At 39.7% G+C, this 21,687-nt stretch overlaps 1 protein-coding gene across 2 annotated transcripts in view; it reads left to right on the top strand.

Annotated features, from left to right (window-relative positions):
• The first annotated feature begins 3,916 nt into the window (after window positions 1–3,916).
• Window positions 3,917–21,687, top strand: part of OSTN (osteocrin) — a 36,784-nt gene continuing 19,013 nt past the window's right edge. The window contains exons 1-3 of one of the 2 annotated variants that reach the window (XM_069083634.1): window positions 3,917–4,257; window positions 16,623–16,721; window positions 18,904–19,118. In XM_069083634.1, the coding sequence (XP_068939735.1) occupies window positions 16,623–16,721; window positions 18,904–19,118 (314 nt within the window). In that variant the 5' untranslated portion in view covers window positions 3,917–4,257. Of the gene's footprint in view, window positions 4,258–16,622; window positions 16,722–18,900; window positions 19,119–21,687 lie in introns of both variants that reach the window. The other variant, XM_069083633.1, reaches the window with a different exon arrangement.

Genomic DNA, 21,687 nt, shown 5'->3' with positions numbered 1-21,687 from the left:
TGAGAGTCTTTCCTTACCAAGTTTTTAGTTATGGCTCAAAAATCCAAACAACATTTTCAGATACCAAGCAAATTAATACATGTTGATTAAGTATCTACTATAAATAAGTAAGTCAGTGTAATGGAGATTCAAAGATTATACACATTTTAGTAATGTAACAACTAAAATTTCCTCAATTTTCACAAAAGTAATTATAAAGAGTAAAATGAAATTATATACAACATAAAAATATAAATTGTGATTTTCAAAGTTTATGCTTGAGTTTTACCTTTGTACATTTTATGCAAATACACGAAGAACTGGAGATTGTTTTTCAATGTAATGAACTCTGTGTGTTGGAAATTCCTCCACTAAAGTGGATTAAAGCCCTTCATGGCTTGGTTGGGAAGTCTTAGAGAATCTCCATGAATCTCAGATAGCTGTTATAATTGACCCCTCCCCCATCCAAGCACCTGAAGCATGTGAAGGCTTTCTTTGATGGAATAGGCAGATAAGAATAATTTATTCCAACAACTATAAAGGTGTCTAAAGCAGGCACTGTGGAGAGCTTAGACCTTGAGCAGATGTGGAAGACACTATGCATCATGGACTATCACCAATCATCCTGACTTTTGCTTTGCCACTGGACTTTGATGACCCTGGAAGAGAGTGAGGCTGACAACTGCACAACTAAGCCTCACTTCAAATCAATTCACATATGAGTCAAGACATCAACCTGGATGTCATCAGTCCTCTTCAGAAATGACATACAAACCCTGATTGACACATGCACCACAGCAGGTAAGTACCAGAAGGACAATCTGACCGCAGGTCTTCCTGAATCTCCCACAACACTGCCTCTTATTTAATCTATAAAATGATGAATTTGCAGCCTGCTCTCAGGTTAATGTTGGGCCATCCTTAGACCTCTTGAATTGATTTCCATTATGCCCTTTGGCAATTAGCCACATAGTCTCTACTCAGGCAATGTTGAGTGAATGAATGTTGGAATGAATGGATGTTCAGTCTGCTGGCCCATTCGGGGAAGCACTCCAGTCCTCAAGGAAACAGAGAATAATGAACTTTGATGACTTGTGGGATCCACTATTCCAGAAAATGAGAACCACGACCACAACCACAACCACCACAGCAACAACAATGACAACAACAACAAGAAGCAGCCACATGTAGAAGGCATTTTAGGCTTTTACAGACAAATTTTGTTACACCAGTCCTGCGAGGTAGTTGCCAAAGGAATCATAGAATTTCAGAATTGTCGGGGACTTCAAAGGCGTTTGGCCAAGGATATTCTGGTAAATGTTTAACAAGCATCTCTCTAAAAATATATGATCATACGGGACACACTTTGACATTTAACCTGATTTATGTGGATGCAACATGGCTTTTACTTTTTATGCATGTACAACAGGTACATCACATCTTTGAATGGGTCAGCACAATCTCCAAATAGGGTGGCACTTTTGGATCCCCCAAATGACAGAGCTATGCTCTCTTTTTTTTTGAGAGCATAGCCCCACATAGCCTTGCAGCACCCTGCAGGCAGTTTCCAGGATATGTAGAAGGGAAGCTGAGAGCCCTGGATGCTGAGAGAGTTATGAAAAGTCAGTTAAAGCTATATTCAGAGTCTTCCATGATGTGAATGCAAGCTAGCATAGTTCTGTGTCACTAAACTCTAAATGAGGGTTCACAATTAGGCTATATTTTTATCCTAACTTCACGACTACTGCCAATGTCTCCAATTTCAGACTCGTTGAGGCACATATTATCCCTGGAAGCCCTTCAAAAAAATAGAGCATTTTGCAAGAAAGCTATCCCCATTTGCTCTTGCTCTGTTCTCCCTATCTAGATTAGGTTGAACGGTAACACTCCTATATTTGTGAGATGGATTTTGAATGGTGTTTTATGAAAAATCAATTCTCACTGCAGGGAAAAACTGGGATCTGGTTTTGTTTTCTCTTCCACCAAAATACAATTGCTAGAAATGTATTGAGATTATTCTTTCATTGATGGCATTCCTTAGGTTGCCTTTATGACTGACATCAGAGGATTTTAAATTTAAAGTCAAAAGAAACCTTAGAGAAGATTGAGTCTCATGACATTTTTGGGACAAAGAAATGAAACTCAGGGGGACTAAGTAGTTTCTCAAGGTCACACAGGAAGTAAGAAGAAGAGCTGAGATCTGAACTCAGGCTCTCTGATTACAAATCTAGCACTTTTCCCACTGATCCATGCTGTATCTGCTTACTGAAAAGAAAGTACCACATAGGGACGACTGGGTGATGCAGGGAATAGAGCACTGGCCCTGGAGTTAGGAGGACCTGAGTTCAAATTTGACATCAGACACTTAACACTTAATAGCCCTATGACCTCAGGCAAGTTGCTTAACTCCAACTGCCCTGAATTCCCCTCTCTAAAAAGAAATAAAATCCAAAAAGAACCATATACACCAGAAGTATGAACTTTCATACATATGCACCTGCCTATCATTGATCTATCTGCATCTGTCTGTCTGTCTGTCTGTCTATCTATCTATCTATCTATCTAATCTTATCATCTTAAACATACTAAAACCTCTCCAGATAGAAATTCTTTCCACCAACATGGTCTGGAAATTGATCTGCAATTTAGTCTTAAAGAATTTGGGGGGAGAGGAACAGACAGGTTGTGCTTTATGTATACTCACATAAATATATTTGTATATATAACATATGTTTATACTTATGAATGTGTATATGTACATATTTAAGGTGTGTTTATACATATGTGAATACCCATACATATATACGTATACACCTTTGAAGTGTGTTCATATATATCCACATACAAACACATTGGCAGTACATATATTGATTCAACATGCAATAGTGATAGGATGGCTACCCCAGGAAAAAGGAAGGTCCAGGCTGAAGTCTTGCTTCTGTCACATACTTGAGGGATGATCATGAGAAAATCCCTTAACTCCTTGCTGCCCCCAGACAACTTTTCTAACTGCAAGTTACCTGTCAGTTGGACTGCCTCAGAAAAAGGAATTTCTACTTTGGTCATTCCCTCCACTGAGGAAATTCTGTGGTAGATTTTTGTTGATATGAAATTGAAAAGTTACCTGAAAGAGCCACTGGCCAATGGCAAGTATTGGCAATGGAATCAGAGATTCTAAGTTCAAATCCTGTCTCTGAAATGCCATTCTCCAGGGACTTTGGGTAAATCACTTAACCTGAGCCTCCTTTTTCTTTCCTTTTTTTATATACAAAATGAGAAGGTTGGAATGGTTTTCTCTGGGTTTTCTTCCAGCTCTTAATCTATGATCCTATGACACCCCCCCCTCAAGTAAGAGCCATAAGGGAGCACTTAGGCCCTCTGCATTTATAGCCTGGATTTTACAGTTCCATATTTATAGATTTGATAATGTCAGTTTTCCCATTTTAGCAATGGGATGTCTGGAGAGCTACAGACTTCACTGACACAGCAAAGTAGCCACAACAGATGGCAAAAACAGTTGTCATTTCCAGAGATGATCATTTTAATTTAGAGCAGCTAGAAAAATAATAAGAAAGCCATTGAGGGGGATGTCTGATTATGAGCTTTAAAGCACATGTTTCATCCCCAAATTGTAATTCCAAAAACCCCAGTGATTTATGGTTTAAACGTGTCATGAGGTATTCAGTTTCTCTAGTGTGATTTGTGATAATCAGAGTCTGGTTAAAACCCCAAGAAGAGGCGATGAGTCTGAGGCTAAACACGATGCTTGACCCCTTTCCTGTCATACTCCTTCTTCCACCAAGAGCCAAAGCTTTAATTGCACCCAGTCACCTTAACCAAAGCAAGAGACTTAACAATTTGGGTCCAGGGAAGGGAAAGGGACAGAGAGAGTTAAAGAAAGGGAGGGTTGAAGAGTGGGAGAGAGGGAGACAGAGAGAGAGAAAGAGAAAGAGAGAGAGAGAGAGAGAGAGAGAGAGAGAGAGAGAGAGAGAGAGAGAGAGAGAGAGAGAGAGAGAGAGAGAGAGAGAGAGAGAGAGAGAGGGAGAGAGAGAGAGAGAGAGAGAGAGAGAGAGAGAGAGAGAGAGAGAGAGAGAGGCTTAGTTAAAGGATCAGTGGAAAATCTGTAGAAATGATGTAAGAGAAAGCAAAGGCAGGGATTGGAGTAAGGAGTGTAGAGCTGAAACTATAAAAACTGAAAAAAAACTCAGCATCAGGGCAAAGTTAGGGAGAAAGAGCATAGCAACGTTTCAGATTTGGATCTCTTGAATTTTTAACAAGGTAAGCAAAATGAAGACATGGAGAAATCCTTTAAGATGAACCCTTATCTTCTGTTTTTACAGATTCTTTGTTCTTTCATTTATTTGTCAGTTTTATTAAATTTAAAATAACACTATTGCTAGCAGACCATGAGAACTCTATTTCCACTATATATGAAATGAGTTGGAATTTAAAAGCTCTTTCTGTGGTCTATATCTGGGGCACAAACTCATTGAATGTATTTTGGCTTTTCATAGATTTCATAGAAACCTCAGTGTTTTCCCTATTTCCACAAGAATGATTAAGACTATTTAAGTTACTGATTCAAGCTGTTTTTTCCTATTTTTTAAAAAATATGTTTAGTATGTTGTTTGATGTTTATAATTCTTGAAAATAAAAATGCATAAATTTTTTAGCTTGAAAACCTTGTTGCAAAGTGGTTTTCCCTTTATGTTTTGTTCTCTTAATCCATGGATAAGAAATGTGACTTAATTAAATAAATAGAATGTTAATGAGTTTTTTTAAATTAATTCTGCTATCTTAAACTTTAAAAATTCACTATGCAATTTGAAACTAATTGTGTGTATTCAAGTATGAGATCTAAACTTTAGGCTTTGTTCTTTGATGCCAGGAAAGGACTGGTTTTACTAGCACTTCAAATTGACGTTTTGGTTTCATTTAAAAGTAAGCATAAAAATTAAAACAAAGTTGCTTTTGTTTTTTGGGTGGGGTTTATATATATGTATATTTACATATATGTATTTATTTCAACATATTGCTAACAGTAGAAATATTATTGATTATTTTTGGGACAGAGAATGACTGACTCCAGGTTTGGTGGCATTCATCCTCCCCAGAATTATAAAGCCACCCACTCCTCAGGTGATGAGGGTCTCTCACAGGTGATGAGGTTTTCTTCATGCCTTTAGAGCTGATGGGACAGCACCTGGCAGTATATAAAAGACAATTCTCTTCTTCTCAGAACTCTTCTTTAGGAGCCTCCTAGCCTTTTCAACAAAAGCCTCATGTGTCTGGATGGCCATCCAAGTGAGCCCTACATATACTGATGGCTGTCTGAGCTCCGCTCTGTGAGCAGCCTTCTCCCATCCTTCTACTTTGTTCCGAGGCTTCTGCTGTACACTGCTTTAAATACCACGGACATTTCCATCCTTTCCATAAAGACATTACTGCACCTTAGCACGTTCAGTTGTTCTCTCACTTTCTAAGCATGTATGAGTCTGTATGTGTACATGTGTATGCACATGAAGTACATATATTCACATTCATGTTCATGTATACTGTTGACATACAAGGATGCAAATATGTGTACATGCACATATCTGGGCTCATCCATGTAAATCTACTCATATTTACATTTGCATCGTTGTAGTTGCTTCTTATTTTCTCTACCCAAGCTTTGGTAGAGAAGTAAAATTCATTAATACCTGGTGATGCCTAGGCCCCAGGTTCATTAGCTGGTCTGCTCTTTTTGAAGGCTTTTTTGATGAAACGTTGTTAACAAACGTTGAGACACGGGACTGGATCAGGAGAGCTGCTCCACTCCAGGTCCTTGCTCTGCCAATGAATTGTTTCATGACATTGGGTAAATGATCAAGCCTGCTTCATTTTGTACCCATAAAGTGGGCTGGGCATGCTCACTGAAGGCTCTCTGTGCTCTATTCAACTTGGAATTTCTGTGATGGAAAAGAATTCAGGTAACATCAGGAAAGATGCAGCATAAAAGAGCAGATAAAAGGCTGGGCTTGGAGACAGGGGGACCTGGTTTCAAGTCCTCTTTCTGAAACTTCTATAGACTATGGGGGAGTCATATAACCCCTCAATTCTCCCAGTAACTTTTTAAGACTTTAATTGCAGACAGTTGTTCAATATGCATTAGTAGAAGAAGTTTTCATTTTGTGAGTTCCTGCAACAGTAAAATTACAAGTCCCAACCAAGCACATAAGTAAGCAAGTCTGATGAGAATGTCTGAGACAGAGAGCACCATAGGCCCTAGAATAATTGCCATCTTGCTTTTGGTTGTTCATTAGCATCCTAGGGAGATTGTTATATGACACATGCAAGGCCCTTTTTTTTCATTTCCCTGTGTTTTAAGTTGTTTTCTATATATCTGAGAGGTTGGCAATTTCCCAGGAATATTCAGACTTAAGCCTCCAGAAGTGTTAAACTTTGCACTGCTTCAGCATTCTGATCTACAATTAATGGGAGCAGTCCTTCAAACTCATGCCATCAACATCCTAAAGCCTTCTAGGACAAAGCTTTTCCTAGCCTATCTTTTTGTGCCTGGTATTATCTCCTGTCCCTCTGCCATAACTCCAAATCTGGGATCAGGAACCTTTGAGCATTGGGGATTCACAACTTCAGAGGTAAAATAAGAGAATTAATCTTTGATTTTAAAATTTGGAAAGAAAAACACATTGAAGTAATTAGAGATACGTTTGACAGCTGGCACAATGAGATAGTGAATGCAGAAGTGATTGAAAAGCTGGAACTTTGCTGGCAATGGATGGTAATGTAATCAAATGTTTGCTTTCCACAATGCATACCATGGAGACCTTAGCCCCATCATTTATCCTGCCCTCTTCTTCTGCATATACAATGAACTCTTCATGATTGGCCAAGCCATATTTTTGGGGTGGAGATGATCCGGTGGCAGCTGGATCAGTTCTGTTCTCCATTCAGTGTGGGTTTTCTTTCACACTTTCTCAGTTGACTCTCTCAGAATATGCCAGGCAGCCTAGCAGAACCTAGAGGGCCAGTCTGCATTCTGTGGCAACCTCAATCAGTAACTCAAGCAATTTGCCCCCCGCCCCTTTCCAGCCACAAGAAAATGCATTTTAAGCAAAATTATGAATTTTCCTTCCTCCCTCCCACCCAAGGAAAGGATAAGCCAAACAAGAATGTAGTAAGCCTACTCAGGGAGACTTTGTCTGAGCCTGAGAAGTGATGCTGCCTGTCCCATCACAGATAGGGAGCAGAGAATAAAGAACAGGAGAACACACCTCAGAAGGTGTCCAACAGTACTTCATACAATTGCAATTATTCATTTTGGCATTTTGTTCATCTTCAGCCCCTCAGACTCCCTGGATTGAAATAAATGTGATTAAAAAAAAAAACAGGCATCCCAAATAAAATGTGATTTTCACACTGCCTTAAAGCCCACCCCACCCCCACCCACCATTGCTCCTCACCATGACTATGAACAGAGATCAGATGTAGGCAAAGCCAAGTTAGAGACCAAGATCAGGTCTGACTTCTCCACCAACATTTCGTTACTCTGTGCCTCTATTTGATCATCAGGAAAATGGGAATAATATTTGTTCTCGGCTTCCTCCCACACAGGGATATTGGAAGATCAAATGAAATATCCAACATGAAGTGATTTAAAATGCATTGTTCAGACTTTTCCAAATGTCTTTTGTACAGTTTTAAGCTATTAAAGCTTAAAGGATAGTGGGGGTTGAGTGGGCCTAGGTGGAGCAGTCAGTAACAGTGCTGGCCCCAGAGTCATGAGCACCCGGATCAGTTCTGGCCTCAGATACTTAACACCCACAAAATATATAATTGGCCGTGTAACCTTGGGCAAGTTAACCCCGATTGCTTAAAAAAAAAGCTTAAAGGATGTGTATATGTGTATGGACATATCTATGTACATGTGTGTACAGGAATGTAGGGGTGTATGTGTGTCTGTGCATACATGCAATAGAATCTGTTATTTTGTTAGTGAAGAGAATTCCTTATGTGTGAACTCTCTTCACTGATTCAGATCAACTATTAATTTGTAACCTAATTGAATCACTTCCTGGGAGTTGCCTACCTTGCCTGTAACTGAAGAGTTGGTCCATGTCAGAAGTTGACCTTAAAACCAACTCTTCCTAATTCCAAAATAAGTCCTCAAACTGCTAAAGTTTACAGTCATTCTAAATCAATTATCTTGAATGTACCTTTAGATATCTCAGACACATTTGGTGGTATGTTTTTTTCATCACTAGTTTTCCTAGCTTCCTATATATGTTTTTCAGAGGTCTATGACACAAACCATATTTTCCTGATTTAATCCACAACACACATAATCAAGGACCTTCCTCTTTTATCAAAAGGACAAGGTATGGAAGATGTGTGGGACTTTTTAACACCATAGCATATTATCTGGAGGTTTCTAATTATTGAACCAATGGGAATTGCGCCTTCTCTTTAGGAATATTTTCTATAAATAAACTCCACCATATTTGTCCTTGTGTCAAAATATATACAGTTCACCAAAGACGAAGCTTTGCGGAAATCGACTCCACTGGCCTAGGCATTCAAGATTCTCTTTGCTCCCTAATGGGCATGACCACTAAATAGGAAAGTGCCCTCTTTAGAGCAAGCTCAAAAAATGCCATGCCAACAGCATGAGACTCTATGTCATGAAATGCCATTATAGTTATGATGGACCTCAAATGAGGACCCCCCTGGCGCTTCTGGTAACCACCAAGAACATTTGGATGCCAGGACCAAGCTGTAGGAAGGAAAATTCTGCTCTCCTATGTGTTCTGTCCTGTTGAGTATTACCTTCATCCTAGTGGGATTTTCTTTAAATACTAAAGGTTGGTTACTACCAACTCCTTTTTCCCAGATGCTGATTGACAGTGATAAAGAGGAAAATGCCAAGAGACCAGAGCAGATACAGTCCCAATAGATACCTGCTCATGGTAATGGTCTCCCAAGTTCTCTATTTAATATGGTTCCTGAAAAAGAGGAAAAAGTGCTACACATAGAATAAATGACACCAAAGGTGACATTATACATTTGCCATTATTTCAATTTGGTATAGAAAGGGAATCTTTTTAAATGTGTGAGTAACTCCTATCTTCAAAAGAACAAGATAAGAAAACTCAGACCTTGAAAACACCACATTGCTACTGGCTGTTCACACAGAGAGAGGACATGTGGTTTCCAAAAGAGTCTTTTTCAATAATGAGATGCCATCAAGCCTTTTAGCCCAAAAGGATGCAATGTTAACCAGAGATGTGACCCAAGAGCATTAATTTAATCAATGAGGACATTCAATTTCCCAAACTGTTTCATATTGTAGCATCCTAAAAAGAAAAGGCTTGAATGTTCTAAACTTATGCCTCAATGCCAGGCATTTTCTCATTCTCCCTCCTCCATGGTTTTATGATCCCCTTAAGTGGGACATTCTAGATAAATCCCCAATGGTATTGGAGTTCATGCGATCAGCACTAGAGCTGGAAGGCCTCTCAGAAGACAAATAACTTAACTTTTTTTATTTTACAAGTGGTCTCAGACCTAGATATGGAAAAGCACCTCATAATCTATTTCAACCATCTTATTTTACAGATAAGGAAACTGAGCCTGAGAAGGTAGAGTGATTTACTCAGGGGCACACAGGTCAGGTAAAAAGCATCACAGATGACATTTGCAACCAGGCCCTCTGACTCCTCATTCATTTTCCTACAGCATCTATTGCCATGACCTCTTCCAATTGAAAAAAAAATGAATTGGTCATTTAGTATAAATGGCAAATTCCAAGAGATAGCCCATGTGCACCATTGTTATCCTTAGGATGCCAAGAGTCTATAATAAAGAACCCCAAGCACTTTAGGTGACCCTCCTGTATTTAAAATATAGGAGGGCATGGACAAGATTTGCATATGGCAGACAGACAGGGATGGACTGCAATCTGAAATGAGGGAGGGAATTTCTACCCTGGCTGAAATCACAGATATATTTCTATTCAGGTGTATGGGATGGCAAAATCATTGACCTTTTAATTCTAAGCCCTGGATTTTTAATACTTCCAGCCTGTTCATCATTATTCCATTAGGACTATTAGAAAGATTCTGGACATTCATAAGCCAGCTGGGAGGAAGGAGCAGAGCAGCTAAGGAGTTTAAAAACAGCCCACAATTTGCGAGCTATCCTCAGCTGGCTTGCTCTCATGCAAGCAATGACTATAACAATCCAGGTGGTTTATGATTTTCTTCCCCCAAACATAAAACTGTGATGGCTTGAGGTTAAAAAAACATCATTATCTGGAAGCTTCATCAGCAGACAACACAAACAGGAATTCTTCAGTCATTTGGAGATATCTTCTTGAATGAAATGATTTTGGTTTTTGATCTCCATTCTTTCATTAACTTAGAGTTGTTGGGAGTTGTCGGTATGCAAAGTCCCATATCCCATGGTTTTCCATGCCTGAGAGTCTCTGAATAGTGTTTGTGTCCAGAACCTAGTTCTATTGCAGTCTTATGTTGGAAATCAGCTCTGTCATCTGTGTACATTCCGGGCAAAAGATATGGATGCTGATTTTTTTTTCTATATGGGTTAAAGGCAAAAATATATCTTCAAAAATATTTCTTTTGAGTGGTTTAGAATCAAAAGTGGCAGATGAGAGATTCATTTCAGCCCTGACATATTTTGAAATGGAGCAGAAATGTTCCTGAATCTAAATGGAACATTAGTTTGAAAAACCTAAGGGGGGGAGTGTACCTTTAATGAAATTATAATGGGAAATGACTATGGCCAATGATGAAGCTTCATCCCACTTGCCACATTGTGATAAACTTTGTATTATTTTACTGATTCTTCCTAGAGGGAGAGTGGCATCTATAGTTGTAAAAATATCACAGATATGGCAGGACCACGGCAGAATAGTGACTCTCACCTGCTCGTTATTGGAAGGTCTTCTGCTCTTGATTGAGCCCAAGATCACATTAGCTTTTTTTGGCTTCTAGCTCATGTTCATTATTTACCCTTTGTTTGCATTCCCCTGATTCTACCTTCCATCCCTATCTTTTTATTTTTTCAAACTCTGCCTGCCTCTGTCTCCTCCTTCCTGTTCTTACAATACAGATTTTTTGAGCCCACATTGAACATTTGCATTTAATGCTTTTACAATTTATCTCATTAGATCCAGCCCAATATTCCAGTTAGTCAAGATATTTTGGGTCCTAACCCTGTCTTCCAGTATTCAGTTTTCCATCTCTCCCAGTTTTGGGTCATCTGCACAGTTGCTATTTATGCCATGTGTCCCTTCATCCAGGTCATTGATAAAATTATTAAACAGCATCCCAGTGGAATTTCCCCAGAGACTTCCCATCAAGATTGCATTAAGCTTTGATCATTGCTCTTTGATTTCTGCCATTTAATCAATTCTATGTATTTTGAATTGTATTATTATTTCTCTTTTACTACTGGAATTGTGTTTGATATTATGAAATTGCCACACAAAAATATAAGTAAATTCTTTCTGAGAAAGATCTGAATAGCAACCTTGTCGAAAAAGATAAATAATATATTGTTCTTCATATGCTATTGTGAAAGACTGAGGATAATTGACTATGTGGATAGATTAAGGGGCTGAAATGACCCCCCAAAGAGGAGACTGATGTCACAGTTGGACTTACTCTATTTCCCCTTTCCCTTAAGCTGCTGGCATTGACTGACCTCATATTTGCAATACTACCTCCAAATTCATTACTACAGATGTGATAGGGACCTTATCAGTATAAGCATTAGTTCACTGTTATTCAATCAAATACTTATTTGAAAGCACTATCTTATTTGGCTGTAAGTTTCAAACAACCTGTTTAATTAATACCTTATCAAAATCCCCTGTCTGGAGATTTCCTCAGTATAAACTGTGGTGAGCAATATGGTTTTCTAAATAAAACCAGAGATTGAGGAGATTCTGCCCCTAGGATGGGTTCCCTTTCCCTCCACAATAAGGTTCAAAATAGGAAATAAAAAGTGTCTTATACCAATTAATTGCTAGTTCTTTGAATGGAGGAGAAAATAGCATAAAGAGCTCTAAGGCAGAAGTTGGAAGACCTGAATTTGAATTCCCCCTATGATGTGGACTAGTCTATGACCTGGGGTTGTGGTAGTAATTGTCAGAGCAGCAGTAGCATTACTAGTATTAGTGGGACCAGTGGTAGTTATAGTCAGAACTATTTTTCTAATATATTTAGAATAATCTCCTACATTTTAAATTCCTCTGACACCTAAACTTTTGTGAAAAATTTAAACATGATAAAATATAGGAAGGTGTATTTTTCAAATTTGATTCCAGAAACCTTTATTGCATGACCATTATTGACAAGATACTATAACTAGTTCTGAGGGATGAAAGACTAAAATGGAAGAATGTGTATTCTCAAGGATCCACCATTCTATTGGTGGAATAAAAAAAAACATGTATATATTTCAGTAAATACAAACTAAATACAAATTAATGCAAGAAAGTGTTAGATACTGGTTTTGGGAGAATCAGAAACTACTTAAAGAAGCAATGACACTTCAGCTGTGGTCTAAAAGAACTTAGGAAGTTGAGGAGGTCAAGGTAACAAGGAAAAAAATGCATTAGGACATGAAGGATAATTTGGGCAAAGGTACATAGGTTGGACTAAAATGCCATATTCAGGGGCAGCCAGGTGGCTCAGTGAGTAAGAGCACCGGCTCCAGTGTTGGGATGACCTGGATCGAATCCGCGCTCAGATACTCAGCACCACACCCAGAAATAACTGGCCGTGTAACCTTGAGCAAGTTACTTAACCCTGATTGCTTAAAAAAAAATGATTTGGGGGCGTCTAGGTGGTGCAGTGAGTAAAGCGCTGGCCCTGGAGTCGGGAGGACCCGAGTTCGGTTCCGGCCTGAGACACTTAACACCCACACAAAAATAGTAGCCGTGTAACCTTGGGCAAGTTACTTAACCCCAATTGCCCTCCAAAAGGCAAAAAAATAAAATAAATAAATAAAAATGAAATGCCATATGCAGATAACAGTTTGGAGTTGAATTTGATGTGGACAAAGCATCCATAAAGCAAAAGAAAAATGTTCATAAATGTGGGAGAGGCCTAGATTAGAATAAGTTTCAAATATCTTGCTTAGAATGCATATCTTCTCTTAGATACTAGGGGAGTCACTGAAAGTTTTGAGGAAGGACTGACATGTTCAGCCCTGTGCCTTCAGAAGATGACTTTGGTAACTATATGGCATATGCATTGGAGAAAGTAGAAATTGCTAGCAATTCTATTGAGTAAGAAGACTATTACTGTAGTCCAAGAATGAAATGAAGATAAAAATGATCCATAATACCACTCCTAATCGTGAAATTGGAAATATTCCATTCTGCAGATGGAGTCCAAATTCTGTAAGAGAAAAGAAAAATATTCCATTAATTTGAATAAAAAGCTCTATTTCCTCCCACAGATCTGACTTATCTAAACTCTGAATATGGCTTATATATAGTGGTTTTTTTGTGTGTGTGTGTGTGTGTGTATATATATATATATATATATATATATATATATTCAGATGTATCTCCTCACATAGGTATCTCATTAGGGGTATGGTCAATATTTATAAGTAGCCTATATTTGGACAAATGCTACTTATTTTTAAATTTTATGGTACTTTACTCCCAGAGACTCTTAAAGCATATTACAAACATTGCTTAAAATAGACACATGAATTAAATGCTCTTACTCCCACAGAAACAATTTCATTCATCTTTTCCCCATCCTGGGAGGGAGGTTGGCATATGTACTTCCATTTTTAAGTCTCCATGGATTTTGTGACTTGACTATCATTATACTAGAAGGGAAAGAAGAAGACTAAAGTGCATGTGTCCTCCAGTTCAGCATTGAATTGATTGGTCAATATATGCTTTTAACACTTAGGTAGAAGAAAGGGTGTTCATCTGGGGCATAGCCACATCTACCTTTTAAATAGTGTGCTTTGGTAAAATTAAGTAGCATTCTTTTTTCCTCATAAAATTAGTTACATATTATATAAAGTCATTCATCTTTTCATTGTTTCAGTTGCATTTAGATGACATGCTGTCCAATCGTTATGGGATTTTCCATATACAGGGCCCCCAACTAACTATTAACAGGCCACACATAGTATGGGATTCATCTTCTATCTGAAGAGAACTAAGGGCAGCCACAGCCAGTGGAAATCAGAAAACAAATCTTTGCTAATATTTAGAAACAATTTCAGTTATCCCAAAGTGAAATGGCACCTCCTTGTGAGGTGATGGGTTTGCCCTTCCCTGGAGATCCCAAAAGAAATTCTCGATGACCTCTTTACTGATGCTGTACTTCTACCTTTGTAGTAAACACATAGGAATGACCGCTTGCATTCAGAGATTCTGCTATTCGTTTTGGGGTTACTCACCACAGAGATTAAGAGATTTCACTTCTCTAAACCTTCTAAAAATAATTTTCTTGACTAATTCACAAGGCTATTCAGTGCTACTGTAGTACAATCAATCGAACCATCTATTAGCAAATATTTACCACGTGGAAACAATGTGCCAAGCACCGTGCTTGATCATTAGTAGATTTCACAGTCATGAGCTATTTTTGCCCAGTGTGGACAAAACCCTAAAGAAGGACTCAACTGGGAGAGCCCTTTGCTCCCTCCCTGTCATTTCCTGTGTTTCGAATTTTTCAGGGCTCAGCTTTCATAGGTTCATCAAAATGTGTCTTGTGTGGCAGGTGCCAGGATGTTTGTATTAGACTCTCCAGTACTAAATTTAGGTGCCTGGGACTTTTAGACTAAAGGTGACCAGCATGCTATTAGACCACAGACGTACATGTTTTTAAATTGACCATTTCTTTTTATACCCACATCCCAAGTCATCAGGATGTGGTTTTTGCCAAGGTGTAGTGCTGCAACTTTTCATCACCATGCGGGTGTAGGCATCAACATCGACCTGATGGAGGTGAACAGCAAGCCGGTAGAGTCCTGTGCAAGCACTGGCTCCCACGGGCAGGGAGGGAGCTGAGGATCCAGCAGGTCAGAGCAGTGACAGTATAAGCCGCTTGGGGAAAAGACCCCAGAAAAATTTTAAACTGTGGTACTTTTTAATATGCGAAAAGAATAGAAAAACCGACTTGTACAAGGCACCTTGTACGTATATTCATTACTTTCTCTGATCCTCACAAGCATATCAGATGGGGCTAGCAGCAGCATCATGAACATTTGGCATGGTGAGGAAACAGTGTGTCTAAGAGATTCAGAGATTTTCAAATGGCTTGTACCTGTCAGGGGTTAGCTTGGATATGTCAAGAGTGGCATTTGGACCTTGCCTTCACATTCAAACTTTTACCCACTTTGACACTCCCTCCTGCTCTGCCATCCTGCAGAAAGAGCTGATGAATTGAGGATGACTCAAGCAGGCACACAGAAAGGTTATGTATGTCATGATTATATTTCTATATGGTGAAGAAAGGATAAGGATGAAGTAGGCTTCCTGGTCTGGTTCTCTGCATGAATACCATGCAGTTTTTGTCTGCCATTTTGACCAGATAACTGCAACATTCCCTTTTCTGTCTCCTTTCTCTATTTGTAGAGATTTATGTTAAAAAAAACATTTTTTCCCTAAGCCTATAGAAAATCAGAGTAACCACTGACACTGTGCGTCAACCTACCTCAGTCTGGTGACTACTGAGATATTAAGAAATGTGTGTCATCCAGCGAAGCTGATGTCAATGTAAGGCCAGAGGAAAGCAAATGACCTTTTGTATTACATTCCCTGATAGAAATGGAAACTGAGAGCTTAAACTGGGATCCATAAAACTATAGGACGATACATTGTAGCATCATAGACCTGGAGCACAGAGGCAACTCAGAGACCGATTAGGCTGGCCAACTCATTCTACAGATGAAGAAACTGAGAGCCAGGGAGGCTAAAGAATTTGCCCAAGGTCAATCAAGTGGCAAGTGTTAAATGGGAGATCTGAATCTAGACCCTCTAACTCCAAAGGGAGCCCTCTCTCTTTAGATCATGAAAAGGAACGCTGGTTTGGAATTTCTTCACTGTTGGAACGGTTTTTATTCATGAAGATTCTAATCAGATGCCTCATAATGGAAGAAACATGAATGAGAATCTCTGAGTTCTATACCATGGGAGTGTCAGCTCTGACCATGCTTACCGATATCACAAGACCAGAGCTACATCACTACGATGGGACCACTGAGGCTGGTCTGGAACATAAGTCAGAGGCTCCGGCACACCTTCATGGGAGATTCTTATCGTCCTTCTCTTCTAAAGGGAAGAGAAGAGCCAATGGGAATGTTCCTTCCTGGAGTGTGATGGCTCATTCCTTAACAACCGCTTTTGTGCGGAAGCTGATGATTGTTTTTTTGTCCATGTCAATTCTAGAAAACCTGTGAAATCATAGAGATGTTCCTTCTGTGTTGTACAGAGAATCACATTTTAAATGGAATGGAATTGAATTGAATTGAATGCTTTTCCACTAGACTTGATTTTGCCATAGTATTTCCAACATGTTTTAAATTATTTTTATGCCTCACTACTGTAGGGTATTGACTCTCTGTGTTCTGTTTTCCAGATGCTGGACTGGAGATTTGTGGTCACTCACTTGATCCTGGCCATCTTCCTGTTGCAATGGAGCACTGGCAAAGGGCCTGGGGTCCAGGGAGCCCAAGAGGTAATGGAAATGATCTCGGAGCGTCTATATATGTCTTTCTTGAAGGGAATTTCTGCCCAAATCTAAACTCTGCACCTAGTTCACCAGAAGAACAATTGCCTGGTAACAAAAATTCAAGGAAATTACTGCATTATTTTGGCTAATTTCCCTCTTTCTTTTCCTATTGTGAAATAAAAAGTGACAGACTCAAATAGGTACTAATTCAGTTTATAATCTCCTTACAGTTTGATCAATTGAAGGTTGTGGCAGCATAGGAAGAAGGGCAAAGAAATCTGCATATGCTACCTGTGATTGTAGCCACTGGAGCTCATATCTGAGTGACCCCAGAAGGATGAATGCCCCGAAGTATAACGTCTGGGTTTTCCATTATCATCTCCCCAGAACTAAGCACAATGTCTTGTACTTAATAGACATTTAATAAGTATTTGTTTAACAAAATCGATACAGGTATATAAACGACTAGAGAAAATTGCTTTTAAAAGACACCAAATTTGGCTAAAGATAAGCCCATCTAAATATAGCCTTTTCTGTGACCTTTAGAGTTGAGTGCTGGTAGAGAGGAGAACCGAGACTGGATGGATTTGTGACTGCCTTGACCAAAGTAAAAAATGAAAGACATTGACCACATCATCCATACAGATCAGTTTTTACTATTTTGGTTTTTCTTTATTTCCCGGGTCTGGCAGCTCCTGTGTTCATGTGCAGGAGCCATCTTCCAGTAGATGGGGTCACCAAGAGCCCAAGTTTCTTTTCCTAACAGTTCTTTGTGTCTTTTCAAGGATAAATATTCCTTTGCACTCAGTCCTGGGTCCTTAGACTACTACATGGGAGTTATTAGAAAAGAGGGATTTTCCCCCACTACCAGAGAGCATTTTACTTCACATATTTTTATATTTTATTCTACTTGGTTTCAAGGAAGAAAGATTTTGCAGACTTTTACAAAGTATGCTGGGTATTTCTATTATGTGGTACCTTAGTGGTATCAGACAAAGGAAGAAATTAACTGGGGATCTCTGATACCAGTCCATCCCAGAAAGACCCTTTGTTCTGCCTCATATGAAAAAGATTGGAATAAAATGTAAACCTACTTCTTGACTTGCACTCCATTTAGACTTTATGCTTTACTCCTCTGATAAAAACTAACTAGTGCTATGAATGGTTGCTTTTCAACATGCTCCCTCTTAAAGATAACACATTGGTGTTGTTACCTGGCCCCTCCCAAGAAGGGAGAGTGGAAGGGACAGCAAACACCTAAGCAGGTTAAATGATGGGGGATGGCGGCAGAACTGGAGAAATGAAACAGTCCCATGTCTGGCTGGCTTAGAGGATGGTATTAACATTAGCACAAGCAGTCCATTCAAGGAAATCAGTCTAAGAGTTTCCTTGGGAATACCATTTCAAAGAGAATCCCAAAGTCAATGACAATCACTCCAATATTTGTTTTGAAAAATGTTTCTTTAAGTAAAGTGAGCAAATGTATTTATATAAATTAAAATGAGCAAAATGATCTCCATGTCTATGATGGTTCCTTAGAACTGTCATTAGAAATCTCAATCTGGAAGGAACCTTGGAGGGCATCGAACTCAGTTCTTTTTAAAAATATTAAATTTACATTTATTCATTTAAACTTATGGAATAAAACCCTTTTAATCAAAAGATGTAGAAACCAAGGCTACAAGCATGGAAGTCATGCATGTAGCAAGTAGGAGAGCTGGAATTCATACCCAGAGCCTCCTCCCTTCAAGTCCTTCACTCATTTCAGTTGACTTCTATGGGCAGAACTTGGCAGGTAAAAGGAGTGTGGCCACTGTCTGCTAAATGGCTGAGTGATTAGAACTGAAGGCTCAGTGTTAGCCCTGAAGATTTTTGTAGAAAAGTCGGTGGGCCTCCAGCTGATTTCCTAACAGGGCCATCGGGTTGGAAGGGCAGTTCTTCAGAAGCTCAGCTCCAGTCCTGCTTGTTCATAGCTACCTGCATTCTATCGAGCAGCCCCCAGATCCCTACTTTGAATGCCAGAAGCATCTGCCTTCTGCCTGGATCCTATTCTGATCATACAAGGAGATCTGTAAATGGCCCTAAATATGCAAGTCCAAAGGAGAAATGAAGCAAGCATAGCCTCTCCAGGGATCATTAGTTGTTTTAGTATCAATAACAATGGGAATGGCAACCCTCTCTCCAGCAGGCCGTTAACTCCATAGCTGAGAGTGCACAGTCCCACACTGAAAACACTGAAGAGAAATCTGCCACTGAGCTGAGCCAGAAGCTCCTGTTCCTTGATGAACTTGTATCCCTGGAAAATGACGTGATTGAGACCAAGAAGAAAAGGAGTTTTCCTGTCTTTGGAGCTCCGCTGGACCGACTTTCAGCTGGGTCCTTCAACATCAAAGGCAAACAGAGGTAACTGAACACATGTCTAGGCCGAGGGAAAAGGCCTCTCCTTCAGCTCTGGGTTCTGAAACATGAGATGCTGTGTGTAAAGAGAAGCAGGGATATTCTCACTACGTGGGAGGGAGAAAGCTACTCTGAGTAGGAGCTTAGAAAGTCACTGCCCCTGGGGACACTGCTGGCGGGTACTAAGGCCCCATCACTGGTATGGCATGAGGGAGAACAGAGGAGATGACACACATCGATCCCACGGTTTATTTGTTTCATCATAATGATCACTAGGACCGTCATGCTGAGCATCTGTCGAAATGCACACACAAGGACACATGGACACGCAAATACACGCACACGCATGCACACATACACAGGATTGTCATAGCTTAGCACAGTGAAACCTCAGTTACCTAGAGCATGTGAGCACAGGATGAATTCCAGCTGATGGCATTCATGATGAACTACATCATTTTCAGAAAACCTTCCTACCTTCAGTCCCTATTGAACATCATTCTAAAAAACTCTCCACGTTGTCAGATCTTTTTTTCTGAATGTCTATAGTGATGTGACAGTCACTGAATCTTCCTTTGACAATCAAGAATCACTCCCCTGACCCTGGGGTCCTCATTCTAAAAAGCTGTTCCCAGGGCTGAGCTGTGGAGGGCACTGTCAGAAGTATGGAGGTACAGTGGGGATGATGCAGGGAGGTAACACTGGCTTCAGATGGCAGCTTCGCTCCCTCCTCGCTGTGCCAAACCCTGCCATAGGCATGGCCCAGGATTCTCCGGCCAAAATTCTCCCCACATAAAATAAGGCTCCTGAACCAGAAGGTATCCACAATCCTGGCTAGCTCTAAACCTCTGAGTCCATTCAAACCTCAAGGAAACTTCCCAGACTTTTGGATTTGTACTAACTCCCTAATAGAAGCTTTATTACTGATCTATTTCTATTACCAGGAAGGGCAAGGACCCAAGGGGGCTAAATCCAGCTCCGCTTAACAGAGTTCCTTCTAAGAAGCACAAATAATAGAAAATGGTACAGAACACAGGCAAGGGTCTGCCCCCTGTAATAAATCATTGGCCAGCTAATTCCTCTGTTTAAAAATACTCAGATCAGTCATAATTTGCATATCACAAGAGCTGAAAGGAATGATTAAGAAAAAAAAATCGCAGTTGATTTGGCTGAGGTGGAGTTGCATTACAAATAGGGTTGTGAACATGGAGTCAGGAGAGAACTGAGTTCAAATTCAGCGTGTGACACTAGTCGAATGACCCTGGAAAGGTGACTTGGCTTCTCTGAACCCATTTCCTTACCTAAGATATGAGAAAAAGAATGCCTGATTCAAGGCAGGTATCTTCTTAGTGAGGAGTCAGTGCAAAGGTTGAACTGAGAGTCTGTAGGAAAAGAGCAAGATGGATCTCAGCTATTCTTTTACCTATTAATAACTCTCTCCTGTGCGAAGCCACTTGGGAAATATTGAATGTAAGCTGATGTCTGCTCTATGAGCAATGTGACATGAAGCAGCATCTCCCCCCAGAGACATCAGCTTCTCCTACAGTAATCTGTCAGCAACTGAATACGAATGACGTACCAATGATGTGATGCGTGGCCCGAGTTGGACCTCACTGAAAAGACCAGACCTGCCAATGGGGAATCCTAGATCCAGGAGCCTGAATGAATGTAGTATCAAGGCCATGGAAGAGGAGTGAGTGGCTATACATAGGATGTGCCCCTGATTTTTAAATGGCCTTGGTCCCTTACTGACAGGGGTTATATCATATTCCACCATCCTTAAAAAATTAATTTAAAAAATATATTTGGGACCCCAGGAAGCCAGAATTTTTGCTTCAGCAGCAAAGTACTTTCTAGGTTTTCTGGCACAAAAGGAAGAATTTGCCTGCACAGCCTTTAGGCAAGGACCAGCAGAATCATTCCCGCACCCTTGAAGATTTAAGACAAGACTTGTGCCCCATTTTGCCTTTATGATAGGACTTTATACAATGCATATTCAGGTCACATATGTGTTAAAGAATATAAATCACATACATGTTAGAGACATGTGGATCAGACATCTGATAGGGAATGTGAATCACCTACATGTTAGAGACACATATTCCCATGCCTGTTAGGGAATATGAATCATTTACAGGTTAGAGACATATGACACTCATATCTGTTAGGGAATATGAATGACTTGCATGTTACAGGTATATGGATCCCATGTCTGATAAAGAATATGAGTCACTTACATGTTAGAGACACATGGATCCCATGACTGTTAAGGAATATGAATCCTTTACATGTTAGAGACATGTGAACCCCATATCTGTTAGAGAATATGAGTGACTTACATGTAAGAGACATATGGATCCCATACCTCTTAGAGACACTTGATTATATCACACCCACCAGACTCTAATTCTACATCGCTATATTTAAATCCATCTCTAACTGTGGCAGACCCCTATTTGAATAACTACAAGACAAGAGCCAAGGTCCTGTTTGGAGTCCTAGAACATAAAGAATGCTATCACCAGCTCTTTGAAATCTTGTCTCTCACCTCCCATCACCTGGACATTGAATTCCA

The sequence above is a fragment of the Petaurus breviceps genome, unplaced genomic scaffold (genome assembly GCF_028583685.1).
Source record: "Petaurus breviceps papuanus isolate PSGF00001 unplaced genomic scaffold, PetGlider_PUasm1.0 173, whole genome shotgun sequence".
Classification (NCBI taxonomy): domain Eukaryota; kingdom Metazoa; phylum Chordata; class Mammalia; order Diprotodontia; family Petauridae; genus Petaurus; species Petaurus breviceps.
The sequence above is the reverse complement of the archived record's forward strand: the minus strand, read 5'-3'. Positions and strand labels throughout refer to the sequence as shown.